At 40.0% G+C, this 25,254-nt stretch overlaps 1 protein-coding gene across 1 annotated transcript; it reads left to right on the top strand.

Moving 5' to 3' along the window:
• Nucleotides 1-2,348: 2,348 nt before the first annotated feature.
• UBE2D3 (ubiquitin conjugating enzyme E2 D3) lies at nt 2,349-25,192 on the top strand. Its single transcript, XM_053940370.1, has 7 exons — nt 2,349-3,005; nt 17,054-17,117; nt 17,200-17,231; nt 19,670-19,747; nt 20,587-20,692; nt 22,038-22,131; nt 23,697-25,192. Exons 1-7 carry the CDS (start codon nt 2,982-2,984, stop codon nt 23,740-23,742), a joined length of 444 nt encoding a protein of 147 aa, XP_053796345.1. The 5' UTR covers nt 2,349-2,981; the 3' UTR covers nt 23,743-25,192.
• The last annotated feature ends 62 nt before the right edge of the window (nt 25,193-25,254 follow it).

Raw genomic sequence — 25,254 nt, 5'->3', positions numbered from 1 at the left:
AACTCTGCATGGGCACATCAACATATTAAGGTTTTGAGGCCTTGCTTGCCCACATGAAGTAGAAAAACCATTTGGTTTTATTTATTTCCAAATACTGAGGAGAAAATACATGATTTTTATCTCACAATTTGAGGAAAAGGAGGTGAGTGGAAAGTATAATGTTCTCCAAGCAGAACTGTGTGCTGTGACTTGCAGAACTGGTCACAGAACTGTCTTGTTTTTCATTCCTACACAAGCCATAATTTTTTATTTTTCTTAAAGGGGCAGATTTGTTTTTTAAAAATGACCAGCAAGTGCGATGAAGTGTTTGCCTAAACAAGTATACTAAACTAAAACTTGCAAATCTGTTTCTGAGCAATGGCTATAAACAAGAGCTATGCAATAAATTTGAAATTCTCTTTGGGGGTCAAAGACTAATAGACATATTGAATTTAACACGTAACAAAACTTGATTTACCAGATTAACAATTCCAGTTGTCTTAAATTAGCAGGGGAAATTACACGCTGTCAACAGTATGTTTGTGCTGTTCTTAATTTCTTTCATTATACAGAAAATATGAATCACAAGTCTGATCAAAAAAGTTAATATAAAGTCATATTAGAGGTCATTAATCTCAAATAATAATTACAAAATGTAAAACTGGAATGCTGCCAAGTATCTAAATCCCCTGAGATGACAAACCATAATGAAGCTCAGAAAGTTTGTGAGCAATTTACAAGGCAGAGCATCATGTCTTGGGTACAAAGATAGACACGCTGGTGATTTGGAGCAGTTTTAATAGCATCCGAAATCCAAACCTGGAACAGCAAGGTGTTCTTCAGCAATATTCTTGACTAAGATGACAAGAATGAAAATCAAATAGTTTGTAATTACACTTCCTGAACATGATGTTCGGGACAACTAAAAGAATATGCAGAAAATGAAGACTACATAAGGAAGTTGCTAGGATTGGTTTAGGAGATCATAGCAAGATAACTGGACTTTACAAGTACAAGGCATTGTTTACTCTTTCACTTGTAAATATCAGTGTTAAAAAACTATGTCAGTCCTACGACTGTGCTATTTTTAAAAAGTAATAAAAAAACCCCACTGCTCTCCTAATTCACTGCTTCCTATTGTCAAGCTTCATACTGAAAATGTTGTTACACAGTAAGCTTTTCTGAATATTCTGCCTTCTCCAGACCAGTAATAATTAATATCCTAGACAGCAAGCCAGCTAACACTATGGCACTATAACGAACATAAATGGAGTCCAGTGCAATTATGTGGACATCCCCCCTGGATAGCAAATGCCATGTTTGTCACTCTTATACATCCCATCATTACAGCATAAGGGTAGTCAGGCAATCTTTCTCTTCTTGTTTCATGGAAATGGAGTAGGAGTCCTTCTCCTTCCTCATGTAGAGAACGATGTAAAAACCTGCACCATTTATTACTGTGAAAAAAAAAACCACCTGGCTGAGAGTGATCTGTTGGCACATGCTGCACAGAATAAAAAGCCTCCAAGGAGCTGGAAGTGCCACAGATGGTATCACTGTAAATAAAATAATTATTTCTCATTCTCTAGAACTACCTAAAAGGTGGTCATGAGGTGGGGCTCAGTCTCTTCCAGATTGCCTGCTGTGAGGGGACTAGAGGAAATGCATTAAGGTGAGACAGGGTAGTTTCAAATTAGATATTAAAATAATTTTTTCAATGTTTAGGTAGTAAAGCATTGGAATAGGTTGCCCGGGAAGGTGGTAGAGTCACCATTCTTGGAGATGCTTAAGAGGTGTCTGTAACTGCTGCTGGGTGCTATGGTTTAGGGGTAATGCCACGTGATAATTGGACTTTATGATTTTAAAGGTCACTTCCAATTTTGATGATTATATGATTCTCTTTGACGTCTGGCCCTTGGACTGACAATCCATGTCACCGTATCTTCCCTTTGGTGATATTTTTTCCCCTGTACTGAGACACTTGGTTTGGTACCCTCGTGTGTGCTGATACGCCACTAAAAGGAAGCGTCCAGGCCCGTTACCCCCAGACCAGGCCTGCGCTCTTACTGGGCAAGAGCAGAGCTTTAGCTTCGTCACTCGCACCGCGACGAACGCTGCAAACCCCATCGCTTTGAGTCTCCCTCCTTGCTCAGGCGCTCCCGGGACGGCCGTGCCCGTGGGACCGCCGGTTCTTCCCAGGCTCCAGGCCGCCCGAATCCCGCTCCAGCGACTCGGGCGCGGGGCGGGCGGTGACCCCTCCGCGGCGCTGACAGACAGCTGACGCGCGGAGGAACACAGCGCCGCCGCGTCAGCGGGCGGACCTAGATCCGGCCGCTGCCGCCATTTCGCGGGGAGGCGGGCGGGGCGGGACTCGCCGTCAGCGGTGCTCGGCCGCCACCGAGCCCCGGGGTCCGCCGAGCTCCGGAGCCGCCGCAACCCCCAGGAGCCGCGGGCAGGAAGAGCCGCACAGCGGTCCCGAGGCAGCGGCGCCCGCGGGCAGCCCCAGAACCTTCCTTCCCCTGCCCCGCCCGTTCGCCCTTGGCCCCGCCCCTCGGCCCCGCCCCCGGGAGCCGTTGGCGGCGGCGTGCCGGGCCCGGCCCCGCCTCCCTCCCTCCCGCGGCGTCCGGGCCTGGCCAGCGGCGGCAGCGCGGGGCTCTCTCGCCCTTCCTCTCTCGCTCTTCCCTGGGCGGGCGACGCCTCTCGGCTCTCCCCGCACTTCGCACCCTCTCCCGGCCGTGACGGGCGGCGGCGGGCGGAGCGCTCCCCCGGCAGCCTCACGGCCCCGCTGCCCGCAGGCAGGCAGGACTTCGGGCGGCCGGCCGGGCGGGCGCCCCCCCGGCTGTTTCCGGAGGAAGGAGAAGAGCAGCTGCCCCCTCCCCCCTCTCCGCCTTCCTCCCCGTTCTCCTCCTCCTCCTCCTTCTCCTCCTCCTCCCTCCCGGCCCCCCGAGCGGAGCGCGGAGTCACCGCGGCGCGTAGACGGGCCCGGCACTCGCACGCACACAATGGCGCTGAAACGCATCAACAAGGTGAGTGAGCACCGCGGCTCCTCCTCCGCCGCCGTCCCCCCCCCCCCCCCCCCCTTCACCGCTTCGCCCTTCTTTTTATTGTTATTTTTTGGGTGTTTTTTTCTTTCCATTCCCCCATCGCTTTCCTCCCCCCCTCGCCCCTGGAGGAGACGGGGTGGGGGGGAGAGGCGGAGGCTGAAGAGGCCGGGAAGCGGCGGCTCCTTCCGGCGGGGCCGCGGCCCGGCTGGGGCTGCGAGGCTGCTCTCTCCGGGCCTGAGCTCGGCCCCGGCCCCTTCCTGAGGGCGGGGGCCGGGGAGGTCGGAGAGAGGCAGCTCCCGGGGCCGCTCGGATGTCAGCGCAGCCCGGGGTCGCTGCCGCTGCCCTTCCGCCGAAGCCGGCCCGGATGGTGCTGGCCCGTGTGTGCCGAGGGGTTTCGGCGCGATGGAGGCGCTGCCCGGGGCAGCAGCTGGGCCTCTCGGCCGGGTTCTCCCCTCTGCTGTGCAACTTCTCTCCCGCATTGTAAGATGGCGGCGGGTCCGCCTGGCCCGGGCGCTTTCCGGGATCCCTCGCGTTCCGCAATAACGCGGCACGGACACACGGAGCAGCCACCGCCGCGCTGCCCTCGCCCCGCAGTCGCCCCTCTCCGCCGCCCCGGGGCCCTCCGGACACCCGGGAGTCCATCGCCAGTCCGGGAATCGCTTCCCCCCGCGCCGGCCGGGAGCGCGCTGCGCGCCGCCGCCTCCCCCCCGTTGCACAATCGGAGCCGGGTGGAGCAACTTCGCGGCGGCTAACTCGGAAAAAATGCCGAGGTGATGAAAGTTTGTTGGTTTGGTTTTCTTTTTTTTTTTTTTTTTTCTTTTTGTGATGGCGGTTGTTTTTTTATTAAATCTCTCCCAGGGTAAGAAGGCTCCCGGCATGAAGTTGCTCCTAAGTAGGTTTAGGTTTAGTCGGCAGGTTTGAGAATTGCTGGGATGTAATGGCAAAACGCGCTGGGAGCGCAGCTGCGGAACCGGGAAGTCGCTGTTGGTCTGTGCTCCTTCTTACGCGAGCTACGTGGAGCATTTACGTGTTTCAGGAGCTCAGAGGAGTTTCTTGGTCATCTCATAGCCTGCCAAGATGGCAGAACGTCAGTGTGTCCTGAAATCGGTGAATTTCAGTGCACAAAACACCTTTTGTAGACAGTGTGTAAACTTCATGACGCCTGTTAGTCTCGCTTTAACTTCACTCAGTGCTTGTGGTTATATTTTAGACAAAACAAGCGTTTTTTGTAATGTTTTTAGTGAATGGATAGTACTGTTATCCTCGAAAATTTTACATCCATTCTGGGTAGCTAGCTGAATGGATTGTCTTTGAATTATGGCTGTGCTCTGGCAAGAATTTTTAAAAAATTCCTTTTGAATCTGCCATCAAAACTTGTTCCCTGTATTATGGATGATATCACTTGAGTTGAAACACAGCTAGGATACTCCCTGGTATGCTTTGTCATCAGCTCATGCTTATGAAACACGTTCAGGCGCTGCAGGTAAGAATTTATTGTCAAATGTAAACAAAGACAAACCCCCACTTATGTAGTAATCTGGTGGTCAAAACCTGGAAACGATTCAGCGTGACTCTTGAGCCAATAAGTCATCTCTGACTTCAGCGTTTTGGCCTGTTGTGTACACTCTTGTCTTGTATTGGTCCTTACTCTCTATTGCGCTGTGTAGTAGCAAGGTTCTTACTTTGTCCAGTGCAGGAATTTAGGATTGGGAAGATAGCTGAGTTAGGGTTTTTTCTTTTTGCCTTCCTTTTTTGGGTCTGTGTGTGTCTGCTTGGGTTTTTGTATCAGTTTAATCACACCACACTACAAGATAGACTTCTAAATTCACATGGAGTTTGTAGTTTTGATTTTTGTATTTGCAAACCTGGAAGATGAACTTCATTTGTGGAATGAAGCCATTCTTTGTGTGTTGCTTTCTTTCCTCTACTGGTTTCCAGTAGAAATGTTTGCAGGGGCTGATGCTGACATAAAAAAAAAACCAGCAGGGTCAGTTCTGTAACAAAATGGTTGTGAAGTAATTTTAATCCTGTCAACCAGTAAAGCCCAGAGAGAATGGCATTGTCAGTGATAAGCTGGGATTCCCTGTCTTCCAATTGTAAAATCACAGATCAGACCTTGCTTCCTTGTAGTATGTCTTTAGCAGTAGATGAGAACGGGCTAAAGAGAAACCAGGACCTCAGAACATTGTAATCACCATAGCTGATTTAGTTTGTGCTATTACTTGTCAGGACTAGAATTTGTTGTCTCCTGCAGCAGATGACATCCTGAATGTACTAGTGAAGATATTTTCAGTCAGTTTGGTTGACTCCCCCTTTGTGGACTTGATGTATCAAGCAAAATAACATTTTTCATTATATTTAGTAAACTAGACTTGAGACTCTGTTAGAGAGTGTGTGTGTATCTTTAATTTGAAGTCTGTTATTCAGAATGCAACCAAGTTATGTCTTTCATGACATAACTGGCAAATTCTACTTCTGATTTGAAAATGAAAGTAAATGAGTATTTATGTGTTGGGTTGTCTACTTCTGGAACACCCTGTGTAAAGCACTCCCCAGACTGAAGTAGTTGTCAGGTACACAGCCAATCCCAGAAAGATTATTGTTATGCTGGAGTTTGTCGAGGCATCAGTGCCATCTGCTCTGGGGGCAGCTTGTGTTCAGTTGGCAAAACTCTGTCCTTGATATGGCTTGCTTTGCAGTTGTTTTATGATAACAAGCAAGTTCTTTTCCCATAAAATTGAGTGTTTTCTTTCCTGAGGATGAAATTTCCGTCGTCGTCGTCCTCCCCCCCCACCCCCAAACTAGAATTATCGAGAAATTCGTGTTGATTTATGAGCATGTATCTAAATGCTTGGTGGATGCTGTGGCACATTGTCTTGGTCTGAAGTGTCAATGGTGCCAGCTAAAAACACATCCTGTTGTAATTGCTACAGCATGCTGGAGCTTCCGCTTCAAATGGTGATGATGATCCGGTAGCAGGGAAGCATTTATGTAGGAGTAGGGAATCAGTAATGCATAAAATTTGGGAAACTTGGAAATGTTGCATCGTTGGTACACATCCATTTTATCACTGTGTGTAAGTGGCCTAAGTGATCTTGATAGGCTAAAAATAGAATTAATACAGGAGATGTATGCATGAAATGTCTCATCTGTGTAATCCTTAAGAAAGCTTGTGCCTGCTGTGTTTTATGGCCATTTGATTAAGCATAGCACAAGCCAGCATCATTATATTGGAATAATTTATTAGAAAATCTTAAGTGGAGTTGGCATCCTGGAAGCTAAAGGCTGAAGGTGGCAAAACCATTTATTGCAACTTAAGTACAGATAGAAGGCTTCCATTGACACTGGTGGAGTGGAGACTGAATTAACTATTTTCCTCAGGCTATAGCCTCCAGCACAGTTCCTATATGTATAATTAATTGTAACTTTAACCCCTCTTCTACAGATGCCCATAGTAAGAAATGCTGCTAACCCTGGAAATACAGTATTTTTCAGAGATGAGGTGTAATGTGCATCAGTGAGGCCTGCATGGAAATCTGCATTAGTTTAACCAAAGTCAAAGAGTTGGAAAGCCTGCTTATTACGTTATTTTTAAACTGCTACTTTTTTCTTTTGAACTTCGTTTGAATTAAAAAAAAATCTATAATAAAGCTGGTTGGAATTAAGTTTTCTTCTCTGGATGAAACCCACAACACTTTTGTGGGCAGTCTTGGATTTTGTTTACTGGGCTTTCTCAAAGTTGGAAGTTACATGATTGAACTCATGCTTTGAATGAATGTCTAGAAATAAGTCTGGATTTGTGTGTTTAGGGGCTCAGAAAGTTAAGATTAGCTAGCTAATGAAATTCAGTTGATGTAAGCTTAGTTGAAATGCTTTAAACCTTTGAAAATGCTCTCTCTAGGTATTGAATTACCTTTTTTCACTTAATTTCACTAAACTGTTGTGAATATCCAGGGCTAGAACTAAGGCCCTGCCTTGGGTGGGTAATTCAGCACAACTATCGCACTCGGTGGTAAGAAGGTCACATTGAGCCAGAAGGCAGTGGTTGGTTTTTAAATCATGATGCTGCACTAATGGAGTTTGGGAGGCCCTAGTATTGAAGAACTTAAATGTCTTTTTAAAGTCAGAATAAAATATTTAGCATTAGATGAAAGCTGTCATCACTTAAATTCTGTTTAAAATTTTGCTGATCCAAAAAGAAGTGACAATTCTACTATGAAATTAATATCATTAAAATGGAAATAATGTTTCTTAATTGGGTAGGTTTGGTACTCTGTATTGAAGACCAGCATTTATTAATAAAGTATTGGATGTGTTTTAAGAACTGGTCATTTTTTTATGAGAGAGGAAAACCTTCCTTAGCTAGAAAGTTTGGACTGCGATAACTTAAAGATTTCTCTTCTTAATTGAACACGGTACTTGTGAAACAAGTTCCTGTTCAGCATAGAACTTTAAATGTGTGCATTGGAGTGGGAAGAGAATGGGGGATTGTTATCTGACTTAAGTGATCTACAGAACTTCAGAGATCAATATTCCATTAGATGGGTATTTCTTGCATACTTCAGAAAGAGTCCTCCAGTATATCAAGGATTTAGGTGGGATAATGTATACAGAGTAGAAAGAGTGGCCAGCTCTTACAGTCATTCCAGCTTTTAGAGTTCTGGTTTTGAAAGTAAGTCTGTGCCTTTGCTGTTATTGCTAGTGTGGGTTTCTTCTACAGAAGGCCTGATGTGGAACTCCCAGTCTGTAACCAGTTCTGAGGCTTTTCTCTGAGCTCAAAATTAATGGTAAGGGAGTGGAGAAGGATGGAAACAGCTGTAAGCAGCAGCTGTTGGGCACTGAGCAGTGAACTGCCTCTTGCCAAAGGCATCTTTCTGTTCCTTGTGGAGCCCAGTTCCAGCCTAGTGTGATCTCCTACCTGTGGATGTGTTCTCTGCATCCACTTGGTTGAACTGTTGGAGGAGAGAGAGGATGGAGGTTCTTAACCTTCTCTGAGATGTCAAGTGACAGGTGGTAAGGTGGAGTGGGAAAGGGTTGAACTTTTGTGTCATTCAGATTAGGGCATTGATACGTCATCCCTGATAAATTTTTATGTTGCAAATGTGAAGGTTTTGCCACTTTAACTGTCTGCCCTGTGCTCTTGTGTAGGTCTCTCCTCTATGCATCAGAGCTGGCAGATGGGAACTTGTGGTCTGCACTTCAGCATTAGGTCTGATCTCTCAGAATAAGCTGACTTCTGTTGATGGTTTTAGGCTAAGATGCTATAGCTTACATTAGAAGGGCTGAGTTACAGGCATTCTTTCCTGTGATTGATTCAATGTAATAACCTGACAGTAGAATGTGCAGAAAAAAGATGAAGAAATGAAAGCAGCGCTGTGAATGTGTGTTTTTATATATATATAACTGCAGTCAGTAGTGCATTTTTAAATGTGGTTGCTTTTTGCCAAGTTGGTCTTAAAGTTTTAAATTGTGTAGAGTTGCACATGCTTGACAAAGTTTTGTAAACTTTGGAATATAAATTTAATATGTTAAACTCTAAATGAAAAATGCAGGAGATTAAAAAAATCAACAAAACCAGTTTCTCTTCACTGGTCTTCTAATAGGGCACAGATCTGATTAAATTTGGTAGTCTTGTCGGGGAAGCTTTGCAAAAAAAATTAGTTAAAATTACATTCACAAGTTTAAATTGATGTTTATGCCTTTAGCAACTCTTTGTAAAACACTTGGATGTAGACAAGGTTTAATACTGGAAAATAGAGCATTGCAGGATTCAGGACTGAAAGCTAAATAGATGGGGGGATTTTTACCATCAGTAAACTTCAGTATTAAATTTTTGTGTAAAGGAAGCCTTTGTTCTGAACATCATCCCTTTGAGACGTGTGATACAATAGATATCTTCCAGATCCCTTGCAGTTTTTTCCACTGTAATTGTGATGGGTTTTTATTATGGTCTTAAAACAAGATGAGAGGATTGTGGACTGCTTTGCAAATGTTACGGCCCAGTAGAAAAAGGTGACCAACATTTAAACCTCTCCACAAGCATCTGGACACCAGAGTCTGAAGCTGAAGTGCTTTAGGGCTTTCTGATGGGGAAGGCAAGAAGATTGTATTAAATATTCAGTTAACTTTATAGTGAGCTTTCTCTGTAACCTAGAGTTAGGTTGGCCAGGTGTTCATCACCTCTATGAGCTCTTCTAAATGTCTAATCAATATAAATAAGTGCAATGCTCAAAGGCAGTACTTCTCAACCTTTGTTGGCCTACTTGAGTAGTAATGCCAAAAAATCAGATAAATGCAAAGTTTGTTTTTCCTTTTAGCCTTAGCTGTAACTTCATCTTCCCTTGAATAATATAAGAGGATCTCCTGAATTACTGTTTGTCCCATGAGCAAAACCCCCTTCTATTCCCCTACTACAGGATGCAGTCTGCATAAAGGTGCTTTGAAACTTTTTTTAAAAAAAAACTTCCCTCATTTATTTTTTAAGATCCTTCTGTACATGACTGTTCTCTAGATAGCTGAGGTGGATCTCAGCTGTAAGAGCAGTTGTACTCCAGATAGTTTTGAATTTTGTTCTGATGGTAGTTGGTTTAGTTGTCTTGGTGTGAGTTGATTTTGTGTGTAACTGTACCTAATGCTATAGAGAGGCCCTTAGAACGATTATGAAGGGTAGTTTCAGAAATAGCATAATACAAGAGGGTAATTGTATGCTGTAGGTAAGGCAGTATAGTCAATCCCACATAGTTGTGTCCGTAGAATACATGCCTATGGTATATTGTAATAACTTTCACGTACATCTTTGTATTCATACAAAATATGGACTGGTGGAAGTCAAGACAGTTTTTTAAAAGGAGAGTTGATTTGGAGAGCTGATTTCCAGAGTTTGTTTGGTTAATTAATAAATTAATATATCAAGCTACTGCTAAACAGTGAATTCACCATGCTGATTACAGACATGGTATTGCTTGTTAGAATACTAATTTGATAACTTTTTGTTACACTGTCCTTGTTTTTTTGAGAACATGGAGAATTCTTGCAGCTTTTTAGAAAATGCAGACTGACTGATGTTATGCCCTATTGAGGCCACTTGTCATTTCTACAAAAACTTGTCCTGCACACTGCCAGTCTCCAAAGTTGTTGTTTGTCTAGTCTTGGCAAACTCTGGGACTCTTCTGTCTCATGGAGCGCAGGGTGTACAGGTGCCGCTTCTGGTTATGTGTCAAATGCTGCTCTAAGTTACTGTGCCCTCAACAAACTGAAGGGCAGCATGTTAGGAGGCTCTTGCATAATACCGCCAAATTCCAGCATCTAAGGAATATTAAGCCAGCATTTGTGTGAAAATGTCTAGCACAATGCCTAAATTGCATTTCTGAGAGGTAGGCATCAGGACAGAGTGCCTTACTTAGAGTATAAACTTCTTTCCACCTGCATCAGTTTACATTTGTCTGTACTGAATTTCACCTGTCCCTTTGTTTCCCAGTCATTCTGTTTCATTTAGCAAGGTGCATCTTGGTGTTTCTTGTGTGGCCTTTGTTTATACCAGTTACCCTCTTCTTTGAGGGCTGCATTGTAGTTCTGGGTTACAGAACCAAAGATTACTGTGGTTCTTGCAGGAAAAAACTCTCAAGGGAAAAGGCATGCAAAGTTTCAGTGTCCGATATTCAAAAGCTTGGAAATGGCCAAATTAAAATACCCAACTGTCACTGTATTAGTCAGTAGTTAACCAGTGCTTCACTTCACACTTGCCCCTTCAATGTACTTCAGCCAATGTATACAGTGCTCATCCTACACTGAGCATAGGAGTGTTTTAATAAGCTCTGCTGTTTTCAGGGAATGGTAATTGTTAAAATACCTCAGAATTTGTGTGTGTTAAGCAGTCAGATTTTCTTCATCTTGAGTAAGACAGCTTTTGGGGTTTTGGTTACTTTAGGGGAAACAAACTATACTTTTGAGTTCAAAGCACAACTACAGGTGTGTAGTTGCCACCTTTTTTTAAATTTTTTTTCTGAAAGCCTTTAGGGAGTGACCAGGAAAGCAAAGTCTGTAACTGCTTTCCTTTTCCATTTGGATCTGTCCAACTACTTTGCAAAACATTGGAATAAACGGAGAACCATTTTAGTTGCAGTAACTCTGAAATTTCCCAAAAACTATTGCCTGTATTGTACACCTTCCAGATCTCAGAGCAGATGAGAACAGCTGTAGACAATACTCTCATTCACGAAGGGCTGGTGTACTGAAAGGTAGTTTCTTTGAAGAGATAGTAGGTAGTCACCTGAGTAGTTTATATCACAGTCCAGGTACACTGAGTGATTTAATTACAGTGGCACAGCAGTCTGGCATTTTTTCCTTCCTTGACTGTGAGGCTTAAAACATGAATATTTCAATGTTTATCTTTTATTATACCACGATGGTATTACAGCTAGACACTATACAATCTGTGGAGTGTAGGCTGAAAAATCCAGTACTAAGGACTGAAGGAAAAACCATGAAAAATAGAAGCAGAATAACCAAAAGAGGGAGAATCACAACTGTTACATTGCTAGTTGTGTTTTGGGTTTCTTAAAAACCTTTCTGTGTTCATTGTCCTTGCTGTTTTTTCTGACTGCTTTTCATGTGTTTTCTCTGCATAGTTGCTCTAATGCCCTTTTTTAATCAGAGGAACCTATGTCTTTCTGTATCTTTTCTGCACTGCCATTACACATTGCTTTTATCAATTTATTTTTTACCAAAAGGCCAGCTTGTTTGAAACAGATAATTTTCTGCTGGTTACGTTTTTTGTGTGATGTCTATTATGCCATTGCTTTCTTACTCAGTTTAGAAATCCACATTCAGTGTCCTTACAAACTGCTATTTTCTGCTTTCAGGTGTAATTAATTTCCATGTTGAAACGAATGTTTCAAATGCAGGTGTGTGGGATGAGGCAGTAGTTCTTCACTGCTTGACACTTAATCTTCCAACAGGCTTAAATGTTCTTCCCCTCCCTTTATAGCTGCTTCCAATCCTTCCTTCTTTAAAGCTGTTTTCAGTTGTGAGCTAATGAGTAAGACTAATGCAGTGATAATTTTTGGTTGCCTAGAGTTTGAAATATCCTGTTTAACACATCATTAGACAAGCAGTCAAGTTAATAAATGTTGATTTTTTGATTGGCCTAAGCGTTCTTTTTTCTCTTTGTTCTTTTTTAGTTGGATTGGGGAATTTTTTTTGGGTTGGGGGTAGGTTTTTTTGTATGTGTGCATCGAGGTTTGTTTGGGTTTTTTGTGTTGTGGTTTGTTGATTTTTTTTTTTTTTTTTTTTTTAACTTCTGATTTAACTGCATATCACCTTTCATGTCCTCCAAGTTATCTTCTGGAAATTTAAGGCAAACCCCTCTAAATTAACCCCTCTAGGCTTTCTTGAGTACAAACCAGAAAGCTGCAATATGTAATTTTAACAAATACCTGTGCTATGAACTAATATTAAATATAACTGTGAATTAAGGCCTGTGGAGGACAATCTTCAGTCATTCTGGTTGGAGTCATCTACTGTCACTGTGTTTATGTCAGCTGTTACAATCATTAAAAGTATGGCCTGGCTATTTCCAGCTTAAACTAAAAAAACGTAGTAGTGCCACAGGGACTATGGAATCTGATAAATGGGGAGAGAAAGTTACAGATGCTGCTTTATTTGGTACCTTGCAAGAAGGCAGCTTGGTAGGCACCAGGCTGTCATCTCTTACAGAATTTTCTGGGTCCTGAAAACTTCTGTTTTCTTGTTCATGCATATTTGGATGAGATATCCTTTGTCAGTCTTTAAATTAGTTTCTTCATTCTTTAAATGGCTTCTATAATCTTTTAAGAGGGGAGTTGTTTAAGGGATTTTTTTAGCAACTTTTCTGTCAAGAAAAGAAAGATACTCTGATTTTATTATAGGATCATAGTCCTGCATTCGCATTCACATGTCAAAGTTTTGAATCCTCACTTGAAGTTTAAGCCATATTTTCTGTGTTAGTTACAATTATATTGCTGCAAAACAAGCAGGTTAGTTAGCTTTTTTAGCAGCATTTTTTGCTTGAAAGTACTGGTTTGTGGCTTTTTGTTAGGTTTCTGATAAATATATAGTGAAAGAGAAGGGAGGAGATAAAAAATGGGGCTGTTTCACCAGTAAAACTGAATCTTGCTAAAAATGTAATGTGAAACTGGCAGAGAACAAAGTGCTGAATTTGTGTTAGTGCAGATCTGTCTGTTGCAGTGATGGGTACTGCTGTTTTATTTCTATTGATCTCTGTTTTCCAAAACTCTGTTGCAGAATTGTGCATGTATTGCTCCTTGTCTGTGTTACATTGCTATTGTCCTGTAACAGTAGCATTGGTGCTTAGTCTTTTAACAGTGTTCTAGTCTGTAAAATGCTAAGTGACTAGTCATCCTTGTGGAGAGGTAGGAACTATCACACTTTATATTTGGAAACTGGGACACAGAAACGGTGACATGCTGGAGCTGCACCGGAAACCTCTGGCAGTGAGAGAGACTGCTGGCCACGGTTGTAATTCGAGACTAATCTTTTCCAATAGGTGCATAGCATGATGCTCCTCACCAAATTTGGGTTATTGTTTCTATGTAGTCTTTCACATTTGCTGCTTGGGAGTTTTGTTTTGGGTTTTTCTTTAAAGCTGCCTCTAAAGTGAAAACTGTAACAAGTGATTCCAGGAAAATGTGGGTTCTATTTTGGGGATTTTTAAGAAAATTTGGAAGTTTAATACCTCTCGAGAAAGGGAAAGCACTACTGAAACCATGTTGACAAAAAGAAGCAAAGTTGGAGAAGTAGGTATGGTAGAAGGAATATGAGAAGCAGAAAGCTCTTATATGTAAAAATACTAGATGCAGTACTTATTTATTACAGAATTGTTACTCTTGATTGCTAAGCTGAGAAAGAAAGTACATTTGTATTTATATTGCTGAGTGGGAAGCTTTAAAAAAAAAAGTTCCTTCCATTCCTTAAACGAAGTGCTTCAACTGCACTCCAGATCTCACAGCCCACGTGCCTCTGCTTGTTCAATTTCCAGTTATTCCAGTTTGCCTGTTGTGTTCAGTAGAATTGTAGCTTTCAGAAGGACGTGCTTTTTAAAGTTACTCAGAATTTTCCACTCCCTTATTGTAAAAAGCCCTCCTTTTTGTGTAGATGTGAAATGTCACTCAGAGAGATGAAGTAGGTCTGGTGTTACCGTGAACCAGGGTTTGCTTCATGTTTGCCCAAGTTCTTCCACAGCCCTTCACATGCTGCTGAAGTAAACAGCTTTACTGCAAACTCTTCTGACCATAGTACCCCAGAGAAGCAAACACAAGAGCATATGCCACCTCAGCTTTTTTTCCCCAAATTTAGTGGGTGAATTACTTGCTCTGTGGGTGAAATGCCAACTGGTGTATCATTTGTTCCCAGAATTATCTGTATATTGAACTGCTTTGTTAGCACAGGGTGGTTTTTTTTTTACCGAGGTGTTTTAGACCAGACAAAACTTTAGTCCTTTAGTCATGTTTTGTTCACTGCTACTTTGTTATCTTGAGCAGCTCACGTAGTTAAAAGGAGTATAGACATAAATTTTTAAATTATTGGAGCCTGGAATATTGAATCTCATTTATTTCAGCTTTAAAATCTTCTTTGTATTACCAAAGGGTTTTTTGCACAGATGTATCGCTGGAACTTACTAAATTTAATTTATGTCTTGCATCTGCAATTACTTTTCCTGGTTGAATTATTGATGTTGAATTACCAGTTTTCCTGCTGTGGTAAGGTATCTATTTTTATCTTGAGTACTGAATTCTTGTTTCTCTGAAGATAGTAATACCTTTTGAAGACCTCACTAGTCTAAAGTTCATATCTCTGACAGTCCACTTTATGCTGATCTTTTCTCATCTTTGTCTTCATGCTACTACTCAATTTTATAATTTTCATAAATGGCATGAAGAGCCTTCTCATAGTTCTTAGTCCCTGTGAGAGTTTTAAAAAAACCTTGAGGATCTAAATGTACTTCCACTATTAAATAAATCCACTAATAACTGTACAACTGTATTAAAATAATAACATTTGCGTCTTTCTGCTTATTCTATTTGCTATAGCTTACTTCAAGGGACATGATATCTTTTTTCCTCTCAGATTTTGGAAACGATTGATCATTCTTAGAACTGGAAAATATTTTTGATGAGAAATAAGCCTGATTAACAAAATGTGCTATATTTGTTAAATGGAAAAAAATGCCCTGAAAATTAAAAAAAAACCCTTTCTATCAGAAGTTTCTACTACATTTATTGTTTGCCATTACATGGATAGCATAAATCTAAGTTAACAAATTTTTCTGGATGATAATGAACAACATATGGACCTAAGAAGTGCTATTTAATGGTAGAAATAAGTCTGTCATCAGGCCCCCCAGTAATATCTGGAGAGTGTAGCAAAATGCATTCTAAATGCATGTACTGTGATGATCTGGAAAGAGCTGTTTCCCACACTTCTACAAACAGCAGCAGTGAAATGAGCTGTGCTATTATTAACTTCGTTGTGCCATTGCTTATCAAAGCCGATACGGTTTCATTTTGTAAAACAGTTTGATGCCAGTGCAAAATGGAAATATTATTAACCTGAAAATTCATCAGAATTAACACATGTAAGGAGGGGAAGCCTGGGACTAAATTTTCTTGGTTTTTGGAGGGAAGGGGATTGTTGTGGGCTTTGGGTGATGTGGTTTTGTTGTTTGGTGGGGATGGCTGGTTGTGATTGGGTTTTTTTTAGTGTATAGACTTGCACATGTTCAAGTGGTGTTATTCTTTCTGTGTTTGCAGGAGCTATCATCTCACCAAAGAACAAGGTGTTTTATGTTACAAGAAACATAAGCTGGGGTTTTTTCCTCGTTTTGTGTTGGCTTATAATTAGTAAATTTTTATGGAGTGCAGAATTTTTGAAACTTAAAGGATGTCCATTAGGATCTTCCCAGGCAAGAGTTAGCTGTCTGGTCCAAATATGCATATGTTTCCAGCATAATAGGTATGCCTGGCTTTCTTAAATGTCTGACAAAGTTCCTGGTTGAATGGCTTGTATAGACTTCCAGGAGAAAAAAAAAAAACAACAACTTCTGTGAAACTGTTAATTTGTGAAAGAGGGGCTGAATATTTTGCCTTTTCTCAAGACTTCTAGATACCTTGACAAGTACAGATTTATCTGTAGAAGCTCTTGAAGCCCTTTTTAGAGCCAAGGGAGAGCAGGGGAGAAAGAATGTGATTGTTACATGCTTTAACTGAAAGTGTAAATTTAATTTTAAGACACTGTCCAAACAAGTGACTTGTGGAACATTAAAACAATTTAATGGAGAGCTTCTTTGTTTCCTCACAGCAGTACTGTTACTGCACAAGGAATCCTCCATCTGAAATGTCTGTTTCTGTAATGGGGGAGGGAGAGAACTGTTTCTGCAGTTCAGTAATTTTTAATTTTAAAGGCACAGTCTTGTCTTAAATGCAAAGTTTAAAATAAAAAATGCAGGTATTTTGCCTGATTACAGCACTTTTAAGCCTCTTGAATTTTCTTGTCTGTTTTGATCTTTGTGAGGTACATCCTTGATGCAGGTAGTGGGTAAAGTGAAACCAAGTTTCTGTGGGTTTTTTTCTTGCTGTTCTTAATTCTAATGTCAGATGTTACATACAGAGTGCTTCCTGTTTCATGAAGACTCATCAACAGGTTTCTCTCCTTCCACTTCAGGCTTCTCTAGACTGAATCCTTGTAAATCTCAATCAAGAAGTGATTAGACTTTGCCAGCTTAAGGCTTTGTGTTCTGCTTTTTCCTTCAGCAGGAGTGTTTTCACAGTAGTGACATGTATTTGGAAAGGCATAGTCATTGTAGTCATAGGTGGTTTTGGTGCTCCTTAGTCTGTTACAAACATTTTTGATACTGATATAGTGGTTCATAAGAGTTGTTAATTGCACATTCTTCTGTGTTTGTATATGGAAAAACTGTAAAGAGTTTTGCTAGACATGAAGTGAAAATTATTATTTTTGTTTTTGTTTTCTTAAAGGAACTTAGTGACTTAGCCCGTGATCCTCCAGCACAGTGTTCAGCAGGTCCCGTTGGAGATGACAGTAAGTAACTTTAAGTTTTGTGTTTTGTTCTGACTCAAAGCATTTCATGCCTAGATAATAATGCGGAGTTTTTCTTTTGTAGTGTTTCATTGGCAAGCCACAATTATGGGACCTGTAAGTATTCTAATTCTTGTGATGTAATATTAAATGAGTAGTTCCTACTGAGGAGAATACTCTGGGGTTTTTGGTTTACTTTTGTTAGCTCCCCTTATCTGACTTAAGCTCTAGAGGTCTTCATTACAATAAAGGAAAATGAGGGAGGGGAAAAAGCCCACCAGTTATTTTCTTGTTGCGGTGTTTTTACAAGGATGCATATTTCAGTTGAAATAATCTCTGGAGCAATGTTAGGTATTATTACTAAATATCTTGAAACTTTGTTTGCATTTAATTTTTTCTAAAGTTTTAATCTAGCATGAACTTTTTACTAGGACCTGGTACTACTGTCAGGAATTAGTGGGGATGTTTTTGTGTGGATCTTAGGGAGTCCTTATTTAGTCTGGTGTAATGCTGAGATCTTGAATACTTGAAAGAATAGAAGAGGGAATAATCACTGAAATGGGAGGTTTCAGTTATGACTGGAGAAAAAAAGGTCAGTGTTGAATGTTCACTAAGCAGCTGAAACCTGAATGGGACTTTTTCCTCATTAAGGAAGCCAAATGTTTGCTTTTGTTGAAAACAGCCTGGAAGCAGTTCACATCTGGAGTTTTCTGGTTATCTGTATTTAAAAGACAAAATCTGTAACTTGTGAAGACAAGCCTTCAGAAAGGCTACAAAGTAGGCATTAAATATCAGTGATGCTGAATTACCCTTGCTTTATATATAGCTACAAGTGTGTTATTAGGAGGTAGCTATTATAAGTTCACTGGACTGAAAAATGTCTCTTCATCCCAAAGTACCTGCTCGTCATTGATTGTAACTAGGTACCTCAAAAAGATAGAATTGTTCAATAGCTATATTCATACTTAAATGGCAAGGAGTGTTGTGCACTACACTGGGTATGCTGATTTTATGTGTCTGGTGTCTGCATGGTCACGAGGTATTAAGCATTGGTTGAATTTAAATTTGGATTATTATTTTTAGTTTTCCCTTGTGGTTCAATAATGTACAGCTCCTTTTTTCCCCATGTGGTTTTCGTGGTGTCAGAAGGTCTCCGTTCCTGTTTCCAGACTGGGCAGTATCCTGACAGAAGTGTGTCAGTGTGGTGTTAGTAGTTGTAGTGCTGCTGTGGTGCTGCCTTTAATAACAGACAGGGATTGTAGACCCAGTCATCTGGTCTTCACCTGGTGATTTTCCTGGATAGGTGTATGAGAGTGTGCTTTGTTTTAACACATTTTAGAGAGGAGTTCCTGTAATTGATAAAATGTATCCCCAGAACATGTCCAGTGAAAGGGTTGGTATTTTTTGGCTCCTTAAGGCCTCATATGGTACTTATTGACCAAATACAAGAGGTTATATCTTGATCGCTAGATTTCATCAGAGACAGGATAGGGTATAACCTATATGTTGAGGGTTTGATTACCCTGTCTTGTGTTGCAGATTTTCATTTTCTGGTATTTAAGTAATACATAGTTATTTCCTAACATTGGTAAAATGTTTTTTGCAATTAAGATGAGAATTCAGTTTACAAATAATGCAGAATTGTACTGTGTATGCCTCAAATTCATTTTCCCTAGCCCTGAGTCCAGAATTAACAGCAAAGTATTCTTCAGGTTAAACAATGTTAGCTTTATTTCAGAAATTTAGTTGAGTTTAAAACCTTTTGCTTCTTTCTTCTTGTAACTACTAACTTACACAATCCCTGTTTAGTCACTCCAGTTTTTTCTTCTCCTTACTATCATCTTTTTTACTTCCACATTTTGCTTTACTGCTTATAGTTGACACCTGAATTAATTATCCCAGTAATTCTTTCCTTGGAGCAGGGAAATGTGAAATACTCTCTCACAGTAGATTTCTATTACAGAAAGAGATAAAAAATTCACTTGAATTATGATTATTCTTCTGTCTGTTTGGTTGTGCTGGTAGGATGGGTAGTTGAGATTTTTTTGTTGGGGTCTTTTTGGGTTTTTTTTCAAGGAACAGGGGTCTAGCTGTGTATTCACAGGTTTTCTGCAGGGCTGAAGCTATGGACAGAATTTAGGAGGGCATGGGAGTCTGCGGCCACTCTAAACTTGGGTGGTCACAACAAACAAGCTCGAAACACAAAACTGGAAGGTTTTGAATCTGATGGGACACCCCACTCTGTTAACTTTACTTCTTGGAGCTGTCTTAGAATCATTCAAATGCTTTTGCCCTGTAGTCCTGAGTGGATTGTCAGAGCCACTGGGTTTTGTGATGCATTAGCTTGGAGAGATCCACACAGAAAGTGACGTGTATGTGTTCTGTATTACTTACAGTAGGAAGTAAGAATTGAATTTTAATTATGTCTCACTTGTATTAGTGGATTAAACATTTTGGTTTAAACAAGTTTCCTCTCCATTTATTTAAAAACAAGATCTTCAGTGATATTTAGTCCTAAAGATCATAATAGGAGAATTACTTGTTTGCTTTGACAGAACGACAGTCCATATCAGGGTGGTGTATTCTTCTTGACAATTCACTTTCCCACAGACTACCCATTCAAACCACCTAAGGTAAGTATTGCCATGTCATTTGTGAAATTTGTGCTTTTTAAAGAGCAGTACAGGACAGAAGTTGCCAGCCTCTGTAATGTAGTATTGTCAAGTTGTCATTTCTTTTCAGGCTTTATTACCGTCTGTCAGATGTCTGGGTCCCATTCTGGCTACCACAGGAATTGGGTGTGTTAGCATATTCTTTACGAGCAAATCCATGTGTGTGAATTCCGAATGTCTTAAAATATTTGGGTTCATTTCTGGTTTTCTGAATTGATAGGAAAACTTCATTAGCTTTGTGTTACTATAATAGAATTCTTGCTGAGGGGACTGTCAAGTATTAGTGTAGCTGTTGGATTGGTGTGTAGGAATGTGACACTATGGGTAAGGATTTACTTGCTGAGTGCCTAAAATCAAGTGAAGGGGTTATTTGTTAAGAGTTTGGCAGTAATTGCAAAACATACTCTTTTTTTGGTAGCTTTATCAGCCACTAGCTTTGTCTTCCAATTTTCAGTCAATAGGAAGGCATACCCTTGGAGTTACTGTAGTAACTGTTGGAAGTTCCTTAGCTCTGTGACCACAGTGTGACTGGGGTTTAGGCACTGCTGTTGGGTGTCTTCATCAAAGGCAGTTGGGATTAAAACATTCATATTTGCCCTCTCTCTGTTTGAAATGGTGCCTGGTAGTGGGAGACTCGAAGTTTGTGGCTTGGGTGCATTTCACTGAATTTGATGCAGTTTAATTGCTTAATCCTTTTCTTTTAGAGTAAATGGAATTGACCGATAGCTTGACTGAGCAGAACGGGTGCAGTTATTGTCAAAGACCCAAATGCACTCCTCTTTTCTTTGTTTTTGTTGCAGGTTGCATTTACAACAAGAATTTATCATCCAAATATTAACAGTAATGGCAGCATTTGTCTTGATATTCTAAGATCACAGTGGTCTCCTGCTTTAACTATTTCTAAAGGTAACTTTTGTGAAAGAGAATTTTTTCCATCTTGTGCTAAATACTGTGCTTTTAGCTTTGACTGTGCTAAGTTCTTACCCATCTTTTTGATTTTCCCTTAACTTAACCTTCCTCATTCAAGCCTGTGTTTTGCCAGTTTGATGATACTGCATTTTTAATGGATTTTTTTTCTAACACTTTCTCATATATGGCTGTTTAAGGCCTTGTCTGGCCATTTACTTGCTTCAGTATTCCTAGCAGAGTTTACCAGCTTGGGCCCAGAGGAATTTGCTGGTATTTGAATTGAAATAGGTCTGTGTTGGGGTGTTTGAGCTAATGCTAAGAAATTGCTAGTTTGGAGCTGCCCATGTAGATACACTTGCACATTAAATGAAAGCTTAATTTCAAGTCAGTTTTTAATACTGAAATTTGCATAATTTTTTTCATCCTGCCTAGAGTTAAGCGCATAGTTCTACTGGCATATCTGTGGTAGATGAATAAATCTGTTATTGATACATACTGCTTTCTACCACATTGCACTGGCATTGCACTGCATTACCTAATGAACTAAGTTTACTGATCCTACTTCATGATAAATTGATGTTGTGTTGCAAGAGAAGATTTGTGGCTTTCCTTATTTTACTACAGTAAATAACAGATAATTCTCAAATATTTTCATGATGATCTAATTGTTTTGCCTCAAAGCCACTGGTCACTGTGGCTTCAAAAGATCCCTCAAAGTGCCCTTTTGTCTATAAAACTTGTAATTCCTGTCTGTCAAACAGTCAGTTGTTATTTAAATGTGGATTCCCTACATTTCAATGCTTCACTGTTTTCTTCTAAAGCTTCTGTAAGAGTAGAAGATGAAGTCCTCATAGTTGCCTACAACAGTGTTACTGAGTTATTTACAACATCTGTGTAGTTTTATCAGTGCAGACCAGGATATTCTTGCCTTATGTACAACAAATAAAGAATTCAGTCTGATTTAAAAACTAAAAACTTAAATTTGAGAATTTTCTACTTTTATTGATAAGAACCATGGACATGCTGTTCATCAGAGTACATAATGTGCTTTTGTTGGCTGCTATGTTACATCATAATGCAGGGGACAACAGTGCTGTTCTCGTGTGTGTACTGACAGCTGTCAGTATTGGGAAGTAGGAAGCAAACAGTTCTTACAAACCTTTAAGTTAGTCTGGGCTTTTTACTTAAGATGAGTTATGAATTTGTATTGATAGTTTATCAGGAAAATACTTTCTAGGTTCTGTCCTGTGATGACATTGTGCTAATGTAAAGATCTATGCTCCATTGTTTCTGAGCTTGCCATTCCTCTTTTGCTGTTGAGAATCCTTTTTTTTTTTCGCAGTTCTCTTATCCATTTGTTCACTGTTATGTGATCCAAATCCAGACGACCCACTAGTGCCAGAGATTGCACGTATCTATAAAACAGACAGAGACAAGTAAGTACAGAAGTGTGCAAGACTGGTATTTTAACAGACTGTAAGAGTTCATTGCCAGACAGCAGTTGTGTTCTGTGAGCCTTTTGTGAAGATCTGAGATAGAGAAAACTTGTGTGTCAAAGAAGTGAATAGTGAATAATTTAAAAACAGAGGAGCTTAGCATCTTTGACGTTGTGGGTAAAAGAGACTTTTTCTCACGTGCATGGAAGTATTTTACGGTATATATATTGCCTTTTTTTTTTTGCTTACCATGCATAAATCTAGTTCGATCTTCATAATGAGGAAAAGACAGCTTTTTGTTGTTTTGATGCCTTTGTTCGGCAGCAGTTTGACCTTAAATTTTGGTTCTTTCCTTGGAAATGGTCAGCAGCACTTTCTTCCCCATCTGTGTTGTAACAACTTTATTTTCCTTAGGTATCTTTAACGTTTTGCACAGATAGAATTCTATGAAGCAGATTTTGGGGGGTTTATATATATTAATGCTAAATATATTTGTCCAATTAGGTACAATAGGTTAGCAAGAGAGTGGACAGAGAAATACGCTATGCTGTAGGGTAAGAATATTTGCAAATTATGGTGCATTTAACGAAATGGAAATTTGTCAGCACTTGGGTGCTGCATGCTCTAAGGCACTGGATTAACTAACAGATAATGGATGCACCAGTTACTGAACGTGGAAATTTAACAGCTTGATCTGTGGTTAGTATGTAATGTATTGGCTAGTCACTATTTCTCACAGATACTACTCTTGCATGGTCAAAAAAAAAAGTTAGTATGAAGTAATTACTGAGTTCTGAGCCACGTTGTCAATTTGTTCTGGTAAGTATTTTACTTGATTTTGTCAGAATTTGGTTCAAAGTGACGCCCTGTAGCAAGACCTCATATATAGACATGAGTGAATTCAGACAATGCAAATTTCAATTATCTTTAATCAGCAGTGTCTGTCTTCCACATATAAGCTCAGAAATGTATAGGATATGTTCTGCTTGTATAGTTAATTATTAACTTCTTACTGACAAGCATGGAGTTAAGTGTTAACTAATTGTCAGCTCAGTTCCTGTGGAAGTAGTGTACTTTAAATAGTCTTAAAATTTTGAGCAGTATATTTGTGTGAAAAGAATATTCAGTGCAATGAAATGCTTTGTGTTGTTTTTCTTTAAAATTGGAAATTTGACATTTTGTATCCAGTGACATTATTAACCAAATAATCTTTACTTATGGCATGGGATATATACTGTAATCTTAACCTAAGAACAATATGCAAATGATATACTTGCCTTGTTTATTCCATCCCAGATAGTCTCTTTCTTCTCATTCAGACTTCTAGCAAATTTTCTTGTCTTGACTTTAAGGCTTTTCCTAAAAACTAGAGAATATCTATCCTAATTGGTGTAGGGAGGGAATTGTTCTATTTTTTGAGTTCAAGTATGTCTTGGTACAGAGAGAGACTTCTCACAGTGTAAAGAGAATGGAGAGATGGGAATAAAATCATATTTCATCATAAACCGTTTAGGAAATTGTCATTTTCATGCTGATGTTAATTCAGTTCCTGGTTTTGTCTGCAGGTACAACAGAATATCTCGGGAATGGACTCAGAAGTATGCCATGTGATGCTACCTTAAAGTCAGAATAACCTGCATTATAGCTGGAATAAACTTTAAATTACTGTTCCTTTTTTGATTTTCTTATCCGGCTGCTCCCCTATCAGACCTCATCTTTTTTATTTTTTTGTTTACCTCCTTCCATTCATGCACATGCTCATCTGAGAAGACTTTAGTTCTTCCAGCTTTGGACAATAACTGCTTTTAGAATCTGTAAAGTAGTTACACAAGAACAATTGCCCAAGATTCAGAATTTTTTTTTTAATGGAGCATGTGTATTATGTGGCCAATGTCTTCATTCTAACTTGGTTATGAGATTAAAAACAAACATTCCTCACTGCTCTAACAGATACTGAAGATAACACCTGAAGGGGGGAGGGGAGATGGATGTTCAGTTTTCTCCCATCAAAGAAGTAACATTGCTGTAGCAACATCCATCTTGTTCCAAACCTTCCAGTGTTAGAGAACTGAGGTTTTATTATATACTTTTGCTCATAACTGATGTGTCTGGAGAATTGGTACTGAATCTATAGCATCAGCAGAACAGAAAATGTGATGTATCTTATGCATGTCAATAAAGGAATGACCAGTTCTTGTTTTACAGAGAATGGAAATTGGAAGTCAAACATCCCTTGTATTCCAGAATAGGGTTTAAGAACATTTTTGTAATTCATTTAAATTTTGTTAGGAGGCTTGGAGCTATTAGTTAATCTGTCTTCCAAAACACTGTTTAATATAGCACTGAATAAATGATGCAAGTTGTCAATGGATGAGTGATCAACTAATAGCTCTACTAGTAATTGATTTATTTTCTTCAATAAAGTTGCATAAACCAATGAGTTAGCTGCCTGGATTAATCAATATGGGAAACAAAATCTTTTGTAAAAGCAAAGCTGGTTTTTGTATATACTGTTGGCATTTGCCTCGTTGTTTAACATCAAATAATGATGTAAAGTTCAATTGAGTGACTCTTCTGCCATTTTCAGTTCTAATGCTCAGTCTGTTGCAGGTTGGCACATTGCTCGGCCTGGTGGATGCAGAATTAATAAGCTAACATAGTCGTGTAGCCATAGTAGGGGGCTGCACTTGGTGCTGGGAGCCCAGTGTTCAAGGATGGACTTGGGACTCAGCAGATCTGAAGTGGTGTATTGTGGAGATACTTCCTGATGCACCTGTGTTTGCTGACTGAGAATCTTTTTCTTCACCTTGTACACTTGACAACTGAACGATCTTAATGTGGGGGTAATGATGAGGCAAAAAAATTATAAAATAAAGTACTGTTTTGATGTGGGAATTGTCATGAGGGTGTGTTGAAGTGACTTTACTATGTGGGATGTTTGTTACCATTGAAAAGGACTTGTTCAGCCATGCTGCCATTTACATTGATGACTATATTAATGCAACAGACACTTTCTTCATGTCAGGTGACTAAACGTGAATAAAGACTCATTGCTATTGGATTTCTGTTCTACAAGAAACATTGTCTTGTGCCATTAGTTTATCTTTCAGCAACAAGGGCATT

This window comes from Vidua chalybeata, chromosome 4 (assembly GCF_026979565.1).
Source record: "Vidua chalybeata isolate OUT-0048 chromosome 4, bVidCha1 merged haplotype, whole genome shotgun sequence".
Classification (NCBI taxonomy): Eukaryota; Metazoa; Chordata; class Aves; order Passeriformes; family Viduidae; genus Vidua; species Vidua chalybeata.
The sequence above is the reverse complement of the archived record's forward strand: the minus strand, read 5'-3'. Positions and strand labels throughout refer to the sequence as shown.

Coding starts and splice junctions, on each gene's coding strand:
- UBE2D3 (XM_053940370.1), top strand. CDS start 2,982: ATGGCGCTGAAACGCATCAACAAG. Junction 19,748..20,586: donor ACCCATTCAAACCACCTAAG/GTAAGTATTGCC, acceptor TTTTTGTTGCAG/GTTGCATTTACAACAAGAAT. Junction 22,132..23,696: donor TATAAAACAGACAGAGACAA/GTAAGTACAGAA, acceptor TTTTGTCTGCAG/GTACAACAGAATATCTCGGG.